This window comes from Chiloscyllium plagiosum, chromosome 41, assembly GCF_004010195.1.
Source record: "Chiloscyllium plagiosum isolate BGI_BamShark_2017 chromosome 41, ASM401019v2, whole genome shotgun sequence".
In the NCBI taxonomy this organism is placed as follows: domain Eukaryota; kingdom Metazoa; phylum Chordata; class Chondrichthyes; order Orectolobiformes; family Hemiscylliidae; genus Chiloscyllium; species Chiloscyllium plagiosum.
In genome coordinates, this window is record NC_057750.1 from 11,106,588 (window position 1) to 11,117,015 (window position 10,428).

At 44.8% G+C, this 10,428-nt stretch overlaps 1 protein-coding gene across 1 annotated transcript in view; it reads right to left on the minus strand.

The window, feature by feature from the left end:
- The window catches only part of dmac2 (distal membrane arm assembly component 2), a 22,922-nt gene that overhangs the window by 6,025 nt on the left and 6,469 nt on the right, over positions 1-10,428 (minus strand). Inside the window, exons 2-4 of the mRNA XM_043680942.1 lie at positions 9,604-9,785; positions 4,635-4,715; positions 1,803-1,942 (exon numbers count right to left, since the gene is read on the minus strand). Of these exons, the coding sequence (XP_043536877.1) occupies positions 1,803-1,942; positions 4,635-4,715; positions 9,604-9,785 (403 nt within the window). The remainder of the gene's footprint in view (positions 1-1,802; positions 1,943-4,634; positions 4,716-9,603; positions 9,786-10,428) is intronic.

Sequence of the window (10,428 nt, forward strand, 5' to 3'; positions counted from 1 at the left end):
TATGTCCGAAACATCGATTCTCCTGCTCCTCGGATGCTGCCTGACCTGCTGTGCTTTTCCAGCGTCACACTTTTTGACTCTGATCTCCAGCATCTGCAGTCCTCACTTTCTTCTAGTAATCCAAAGGCCCAGGCTAATGTTCTGGGGACAGACTCAAATCCTACCATTGCAGCTGGTAGAATTTTGCTTTCACCTCTATGGTTTTATCCATTGAATGTAAGTCACAGTAAAGGTCAATTGTTGTAAAAACTGTTGTTCACTCATGTCTTTTTGGGAAGGAATTCCGCCATGCCTACCCAGTCTGGCCTACATGTGACTCCGGACTCTCAGTCATGTGATTGATTGGTAAATGCTGCACCAAACAGGTACAGAGGACAGAAATCAGGTGAACCATCCAGAATCAAAACAAAAACAGAAATTGTTAGAGAAACTCAGCAGGTCTGGCAGCATCTGCGAACAGAGTTAACATTTCAAGTCCAGTTCCCCTTCTTCAGAATTGATAGTAGCCTGGAAAATGTAATACACATGTGACGGCGACAACAGTGCAGGGTGGGGTGGGGTGACGTTGAGCAGACAGGTGGAGTTGGAGCCCAGAGAATGAGAAAGACAAAATCGGCAAAGGGATGGAAAATGTTGAGTCAGGGAGAAAGAAAGGCTGATGATGGGGACCATGAGGAGGTGGCTATGGCTTGGCTGTGCTGAAAGCAGTCCATGTCATGAGAGGGCCAGGGTTGTTGGAATGGGTAAAGGACATAACAGAAAAAAAGTGTTTTCAGGTTATTAAATTATTGAACTTGTTACGGACCAGACCAGACCCTCTCAAAATTATTTTAAGTAGCTTAGATCCTGACTTTTTCTTAATTTAAAGGCAAATGTAAAGTCCTGTGTTTCAGATGTAATTCGATTGGTCAAAGTGCTCAATGTCAAGCAAGTTACAGTTTAAACACTATAGTTAAGATACAACAAAAGAACAAAGAACTAAGAATAACTAAACTTTATTGGAAAACTTACCAGAATAATAGATACAGTAACTATTACTAATTAACTGTTCCAATATAGTAACATCCCAGAAACACACCTCTTGGCAAAGTCATACAAATTGTCTCACATGCGATCCAACAGCAGAGAGAAAGAAAATATCAAGCGAAAACTCAGACATTTATCGCAGCTTCCAACCCTGTTCAGATTCCAACCCTGTTCAGATTCCAGCGGTAAATTCTTAAAGCTAAACCTAAAAACTAGAAATCCTGGTCTGTCAGAACTGTCAACACCCAGTCAGGTTGCTTCAATTGTTCTAACTATATATAAAAAAACCCAAGGCTTCACAAGTTGTTTATCTTCTCACAGACTGCTCGTCACCTGTCCCCCCAATCTCTCTCTCTCAAAGAAACCAGGATACCTGTTAAAGTCACAGTATCACCACAAACTCTATATCGAATCCTGAAGGCAGCAGGATGTCCAAATGGAAAATGGGATGCTGTTCTTCCAGCTTGCACTGAGCCACACTGGAACACTGCAGCAGGCCCGGGATGGAAATATTGGTTAGGGGACATGGTGTTGTTTTGAAGTGGCAGGTATCAGGCCACCCTGGTACCAATCTAAGCACCAGAAACAGCAGCAACCCTTGCCCTGTCAAACAATATACAGCCGCTCATTCACTGCTCCTAAGACAAAATCTCTTCCTAATAGGGCTGAGAGAGCTGTCGCATTACCCTCTTGAGGGCAATTGGAGATGGGCAGTTAATAAGCAGAGATGGCCACATCATGTGAGCGAGTAAAGAATGCACTTCACTGATCCTCACCTAAATTCTCCATCCCGTCGTAGGTTAGTAAGGAGCCGCTGGCATCGACCGCCTCGAGGGGAACATCTTTGAAATTCAAGAAATCCCAGTTGTACTTGCCCCTTCGGTTTGCGCGGATCCAGTCGTCATGGCCCGCAAACCTGCAAAACAAGACCCAGCGGAATCATTGCCTGCGCCTCAGGCAACCCCATAGGCCATTTATATCATACAAGGGACCCGACTGCATCTCTGCTGACACATTGCCTGATCTGCCCAGAAATATTCCCGGTGTCCTGTGCACTCCCAACAGTGCTGGAGATTTGAAGGTTAAACACTGCCAGATGATGGAAATCCAAAATATAAATAGACACCGCTGGAGGAACTCAGCAGGAAAGTAATGATAGAAAGAGGAAAGAACACTGGAAATTTGTGAAGAAGGAAAAGTCTTTCAGCAATGGCAGAGGCAAAAAAGATGTGGGGAAGTGCAAATCAAAGGACAAGCCATGAGCAAATGTGCTTAAATGAGCGGAAGAATTAGTTCCAGTGCCCTGCTGTCCAATGGTTCACTGGGCATGGATGATGTGAAACTTGGAAGCATTGTAAACCATAAGGAGGATAAAGTAGAATTTCAAAAGGGCAAAAGAAATTGGTGAAAAAAGGTAGTCAGGTAACAGATGAGGTTCAATATGTAGTGATTCGTTTTAGCTTATTGTATTCTAAACGTTATTCATTGGGACATTGAATACAAGAACAAAAAGGTTATGTTGAACTTGTATAAGATACTAATTCAGCCTCCGCTGGAGTACTGCATCCAGATGTGAATACCTTGGAAAGAATGCAGAAGGACATTATGCAAAGAGTTCCAAGGATGAGGAACTTCAGTTATGAAGACAGTTTTGAGAAGTTGGGACTGTAGAGGTAGTTTAGAAGAGGGGTCCTCCAAATCATGAGGGAGTCTGGACAGAGTAGACAGGGAGAAAATGTTCCCACCTGTTGAAGCGATTGAGATCAAGAGGTCACATCTTTTAAAGCAGTAGTATAAGCAATGTAAGAAAAATAAACTTGTCACTGCAGGGAGTGATTCAGAAATGCACTGCCCACCCTCCTCCCTGACCTATCACCTTCATCCCCACCCCCCCTCACCTATTGTACTCTATGCTACTTTCTTCCCACCCCCACCCTCCTCTCATTTATCTCTCCACCCTTCAGGCACTCTGCCTGTATTCCTGATGAAGGGCTTTTGCCCGAAACGTCGATTTTCCTGCTCCTCGGATGCTAGCTGAACTGCTGTGCTTTTCCAGCACCACTAATCCAGAATCTGGTTTCCAGCATCTGCAGTCATTGTTTTTACCCTGTCAGGTGAAGGCAGATTCAATGATGGTATTCAGAACAGATTTTGGCAGTTATTTGGCAGTATGTAGGGTATTACCTGAAATGGCTGGTCTCCCACTCCTGCACTGTTACCTGTAATATCCCCAAGAATCTATTCTTGGCCCTGTTCTATTTCTTATCTACATGCCGTCCCTCGACAACACAGATTCCACACGTACACTCACAACACCTGGCTTTATTGCACATGGCGTAATTTTCCACTGGAGGTGCTAGTGTTGGACTGGGTGGGACAAAGTCAGAAGTCACATGACACCAGGTTATAGTCCAACAGGTTTATTTGAAGTCACAAGCTTTTGGAGTGCTGGGCTTTCAAATAAACCTGTTGGACATTTCAGTGAGAGACCACCTCATTAAAATCAAAAATTAACAAAATATGAACTATTGAGCCAGATTTCAGTCTGGGATCTGACTTGTCCAGTAATAATATCAATTGTGATCACAACACAATGCCTGAATCGCCCACCGCCACTGTTTCATGCCAGGCACAGTGAAGTGGGCATGACCCGACTGATGCCATTTTGGAGTTGCCTCACTTATTCCTGGAGATTCTCTCCTGCTGGCCGCTTCCTTTCTTCGCTGTCCAGTTTCCCCTCAACCCTCCCTCTTGCACCCCACACTGCCTTCTCCAATTCTTCGGATTGCCACTTCATTCTGAGATAAACAAGTAGGAGACTGAAAGAACACAGTGGGCCAGTGTTTTAAAAAATCTCAAGGTCAGGTTCGTAGGAGAGTAGTCTGACACAGAACAAACGACCAAGAGGCGAGTTTGGGGTGTAACCCACCCCCACCCCTGAAGAAGGGTTACACCCGAAATGTTGACTTCTCCACCTCCTGACTGTGCCTGGCCTACTGTGTTATTCCAGGCTCCTGCTTATCTACCTTGGATTCCAGTTTTTTTGTCTCTATCTTCACTCTGAGCCTCCTGCTCACTGCCTTGCCCCCACTCACCATCTGCCTGCTCAACCCTGATCCTTCACTTCTCTCCCTGACTCTCCCATATGCCCATTCCCCCCTCAACCCTCCACCCTCCACCTTCACTTCCCTCCCAGACTGTCCCACATGATAATTCCTTCATCAACCCTCCCCCTGTCGTTTCCTTCCCCTACTCTTCTGCTCATTCCACCCCCCCCTCCCCCCATCTGACTTTTTCACTCGCAGTAAGGATTCAGCAGAGAAAGGTTTGGCTTATGGGATTGGTGGTTAGTGTGGGGTAAGTGGAAACTTTTTTTTGCCTAAAAGTCAAGGTCATCACAAGATTGACTATTCCTCAAGTACATGCAGTACATCAAGGAGATGGATTACACTGATATGGTGCAATACTATAAGGCAGCAGGAGCATAAAGTTTGGCAGACTCACTGGCATGAATATCCTCTCCCTCATTCCGTTTTCAAATGTTATTGGTCTGTATTATACACAGCAACAATTGTATGGAGCACAGGAAGACTGACACCATGACATACCGCACAGCTCCACGTTGCTGCAGGATGTAGTGAGCTGCTGCAGCATAAACACCATACATTTTCTTGGTATATCCATAGTATCTGAAATAGAGAGAAAAGTTGCAATGATGTAGCGCCTTTCACAAGCTACAATCATAGAATAATGTAGCACGGATAGATGACTTTCAGGTCTAGTGCCTGTGGTTTTGGCAGATCCCTTTCCCATTAATCCCTTGTCCTAATCTTTCCCTGTAAGAATTTTCCATTCATTTGTTTATCAAATTATATTTTAAACAGCATGACTGAATTAACTTGTATCCCACATTCAGGCCGAGTGCAATATCTCACTAGGAAAAAACACTTCTCAAGTTGTCTTTGGTTCTTTTGCCAATTTCCTTAAATCGCGATCTGCTGAGAAGAGCACAGGATTCGATTCTTATTCCAGCTGAGACAGATTCGGGGGTATCCCTCTTCAGTGAAAACTCATAGTACTTTGCTGTGACTTGGGGAACAATCGTCAAGGACCTGCCTTAACTCAGAACTGAAGACGAACAGTACATAACAATTTCTAAAAACAAAACGTTTATCAAAGCTTTCTCATGAGGATATTTATTTTGCTAAAGAGGGAAAGTTTTCTTTAATGCTGTATAGGAATCTGCTGCATGCTTGGCAAGCAGACTTTGATTAGTACAAAGTTAAAAATCACACAACACCAGGTTATAGTCCAACAGGTTTAATTGGAAGCACACTAGGTTTCGGAGTGACCTGATGAAGGAGCGTTGCTCCGAAAGCTAGTGTGCTTCCAATTAAACCTGTTGGACTATAACCTGGTGTTGTGTGATTTTTAACTTTGTACACCCCAGTCCAACACCGGCATCTCCGAATCTTGATTAGTACAGGCCTTGTTGTGGGAAAGGTGATGGTGATTGACAGTTAACTGCCAAGAACTGTGCCAGAGCTGAAGGGTTGATAATCGGGGAAGCTGTGGCAAAAGAAGTAGGAGGCAACACAAGGAAAAGCCTTTTTACACAATGAGTCCTTAGGTTTTGGAATTTACTATGTGGAAAAATAGCCAATACAGCTTCCACAACAGCCTTCAAAAGGGAATTGGATAAATACTCAAAGCAACAAATGTTACAGTGATATGGGGAAAGAGCAAGCGAGTCTTTGAATGAGCTGGCCTGGTCTTGATGTGCTCAATGGCCTCTGTGCATATTAGGGATGCTCTAGTAGTCCCTCAAATTAAGCTCTGTGATCTTTTATACAGAGCTGAGGGGGCAGACAGGGTCACAGTTTAACATCTTACCCTCAACATCCCATAATGCAGCACTGCCTCAGCACTGCATTGTGAGTGTCATCCCAGATGCTCAAGTTTTTTGAGTCAGAGTCAAATTTAAACACTTCTGACTCAGGCACAGTTGTGGAGTACTGAGGCAATGACCACAAGCCAAGTGGCACTGACTGAGCTGGAAACACTGAGCTCTAAATAGTTCAGGACCACATCGGCCAATACATGTTCTGACCCAGCCACCAGACAGCTGGCCTGTTCTTGTTTTGGGAAGTGAGATACAAATTATTCTAAATAACACCCCTCCTCTAGCCTTGAAATAATTAACAGCATTCCTGGAAACAGGATACGGACAAATCAGACAAAGACACCACTGGATAAGAAGAATCCTTTACAATCCTAATGCCTGTTCTAGCTTTTCGCTTTCAGATGAGGTGTTAAACCGAGGTCCTGTCATAGAGCCATGCAACATGGAAACAGACTCTTCAGTCCAACTAGTCCATGCCAAACATAATCCCAAACTAAACTAATCCCAGCTGCCCGCGATTGGCCCATGTCCCTCCAGATCTTTCCTATTCATGCACTTATCTAAATGTCTTTTAAGCGTTGCAACTGTGCCTACATGCACCACTTCCCCAGGAAGTTCATTCCACACATGAACCACCTTCTAAAAAACTTTGCCCCTCACGTAGTTTTAAAACTCTCTTCTCACTTTATATTTTGCCCCCAGTCTTGAAATCCCCCACCCAAGGGAAAACACACCCACCATTAACCCTATCTATACCCCTCATGATTTTAAAAGTCTTTGTAAGGTCACTTCTCAACCTCTTACTCCAGTGAAAAATATCCCAGCCTATCCAGTCTTACTTTATAACTCAAACCTTCCATACCTGGCAACATCCTGATAATTCTCTTCTGAACCCTCTCCAGTTTAATAATATCCTTCTTATAGCAGGGCGACCAGAGCTGCACACAGTACTCCAGAAGAGGTCGCACCAACGTCCTGTACCACCTCAACATGACGTCCCAACTTCTATACTCAAAGGTTTGAGCAATGAAGGCAAGTGCGCTAAATGCCTTTTTAACCACCCTGTCTATATGTGATGCAAACTTCAAAGAATAATGTACTTGAACCCCTCGGTCCTTTTGTTGTACAACACTACCCAAGGCCTTACCATTAACTGCGAAAGTTATTAAAGGATCTATGGGCAGTATTTTGAATCAATGAATCCCTACTGTGTGGAAGCAGGCCACTCAGCCCATCGAGTCCACACAGATCCTCAGAAAAGCATCCCATCCAGATCCACGCAAACCCTATCCCTGTAACCCTGCATTCTCCATGGTTAACCCACCAAGTCTGCATTTTCCTGGACACTATGGGTAATTTAGCATGGCTAACCCACCTAACCTGCACAGCTTTGGACTGTGGGAGGAAACTGAAGCACCCGGAGGAAATCCGAACAGACATGAGGAGAACATGCAAATTCCACACAGACAGTGGTTGGAATCGAACCCAGGTCCCTGGAGCTATGAGGCAGCCGTACTAACCACTGAGCCATGGTGCCGCCCCAAAAGACACGCAAAGATATCCTCGGCAACCAACATCACTCATACAACTTAATCTGGCCATTGATCCCAAGACAGTTCATGGGAGCTTGTGTGTATACACTGGCTGCCACATCCACTACATCACAACAGTCCTTCGTGGTCTGTAAAATGTTACAGAACATGATTGATGCCATATAAATGCAAGTTCTTTTTTTCTCTTAAATCTATGCATGGACCACCATACAATGCAGGCTGAGAAGTTGACTTTGTAAGTCTATAAGGACTGGGAGGCCCTGGAATCTTCCACCAAAATTAGAGGCCCAAAAAGTTGCAGTGACTATCTCCCTGTGGCTACACATTTCCTTTCTCTAAAGCTTTCCCATTTAATTTCAATTTTGCTTCTGATCTTCTTTTCCCACCATCCAGCTGCCCTGCTTCAAATCTGTGACTTCCCTGCCCTTCCTGTTCCTCTGCTGCCATCAAACTGGCCTGGTTCCTGTTCACTGTCCTGACCCCTTACTGCATCCGGCAGCAGGAACCCGTGAAGTGTACATCAAAGGCTTTCAACCCCTGGCTCTCTTTCTCCATTGAGCAGGTTATTTAAAGTCAATTGAATGACAATCCCCAAGGTTACAGAATTTTTCCTACAAGGCATAACACTGGAACTGTATAAAACATCAGTTGGGGCACTGCTTGTAGTTCTAGCCACTGTACTGTAAGAAAGATGGAGTTACGCTGAAGACAGTACAGAGATTTTGACTCAGCTGGAGAATTTTCATTCTGAAGAAAGACTTAGAACAGTGGAGGCTAATGGAAGATTTAATTGAAGTGAATCAAAACTATCAGGAGTCTAGACAGGGTGGATAGAAATATCCTATTTCCTTTGGTTGAGGAATCCATCAACTAAACCGGACGAAGGAGCCACGCTCCTAAAGTTTGTGATTTTAAATAAACCCATTGGACTATAACCTGATATTGTGTGACCGCTGATTTTGTCCACCCCAGTCAAACACTAGCATCTCCACATCATGACAGCCATAAACATGGGCCTAGATTCAGGGGTACAAGCGGAAGGCTTAGAAAAGCTTCAAGGGGATTTGAAACTCTCAGCCTGAAAGGACGGTAGACGCAGGAACCCTCAACTACTTGGATATGCTCCTAAAATGCTACAAACTGCAGACTGAGAGCTGGAGGGATACTTAATGGTCAACACAGATACAACAGGCCAAATAGCCTCTCATCGTGCTAGACATTTTGATGATCCTGGTAATATTTAATCCCTGACCCTAGTCTTGCAAAGATCGTGAAGTGCAAGGCACAGTCACCTGGCCCCAAACCTGATGGTCATCTATTGGTTCTCTGGAAAAGAATATCCCGTTTTAGAGGGCATGCTCCGCTTGGCTTGTTAGTGAGAGCTGGCACATCACTCAACACCAACATTGGGAGTTTATCTGTTCCCAGTGTCACTTTACCAGGAACTTTTATAACACAGTGATGATGGGGGAGGGTTAGGAGCTAAAACAAGTAGTACAGAGAGGAAGATTTTAGAAAAAAACATGGGGCAACTTTTTTATTTACACAGAGTGGTTTCTGTGTGGAATGAACCTCGAGGAAGTGGTCGATATGGGTACAGTTACAACATTTAAAAGACATTCATATAAGTAGATGAATAAGAAATGTTTGGAGGGATATGGACCAAGCACGGACAGGTGGGACTAATTTATTTTGGAATTATGGTTGGCATGGATTGGTTGGATCAAAGGGTCAGTTTCTGTGCTGTATGACTCTACAGATCTCGACTGCAGTATGTGGGTGGGCGTGGGTAACTGCAGGTAGTATTTCACAGTACAGACCCAATGAGGTCTGGGTAGGAATTAAGATCCACCCCCCCATATTGTGACCTAGGAAGACTCAATCTGTGGAGATAAATTTTTTTAAAAAATTTTATGGGATGTGGGGGTCACTTGCAAAACTAGCCTTTACTACAGATCTTTGACTCATGACTGTAAGGGTATTGACCTTAAAGGTTCACCGTATTTTTCTCTCCACAGATTCTGCTTGACCTGCTGAGTACTGCCAGCACTTTTCTGAAATTTATTTCAGAATTTAAGTATCCACAGGATTTGTCGATTTCTGTTGACCAAACAAACTTACATGTTTTTCCTCCGCAGATTCCAATGTTGAAATTTAATGCTCCAGTTAAAAAGATTTTCAATGTCATAAAAACGTTCATAAAGTTTCAGCAGCCACCGCTTTGCCCAGGGATCCTGTGCCAACTTAGAGGAGTCACTATGATTCTGGCAACTGGAGGGCACTACAACCTGGTACACTCCAACCTAAAGGGAAACAGAAAGCATCATTCAGCAGCTTCACCACTAACCACTGACCCCTCTGACCTCCCCCCCACCTTGACCCATACCACAGGGACTGAGCTACAACCTGACCCAGTGACCAGTAACACAGGGATTGACCCCTTTGTCCCCACTGAACAGCACCACAGGCACCAGCCCCCACCCACTTCCAGTGTGACTGGTAACACAAGGACTGACCACCCAACTCCCACAGTGACCCGTAACACAGGGACTTACCCTGACCTGCACATTGACCGGTGATACAAGGACTGACCTCCCCTCTCCCTCAGTGACCGGTAACACGGGGACTCACCCCCACAGTGACCAGTAACACAGAGACTGACTTCCACAGTGACCGGTAACACAGTGACCGGTAACACAGGGACCCCCCCCCCCCCCACTCCAACAGTCTGGATGAGTGGTGCTGGAAGAGCACAGCAGTTCAGGCAGCATCCAACGAGCAGCGAAATCGACGTTTTGGGCAAAAGCCCTTCATCAGGAATAAAGGCAGTGAGGCTGGAGCGTGGAGAGATAAGCTCAAGGAGGGTGGGGGTGGGGGTGGGGAAAAAGTAGCATAGAGTACAATGGGTGAGTGGGGGAGGGGATGAAGGTGATAGGTCAGGGTGGA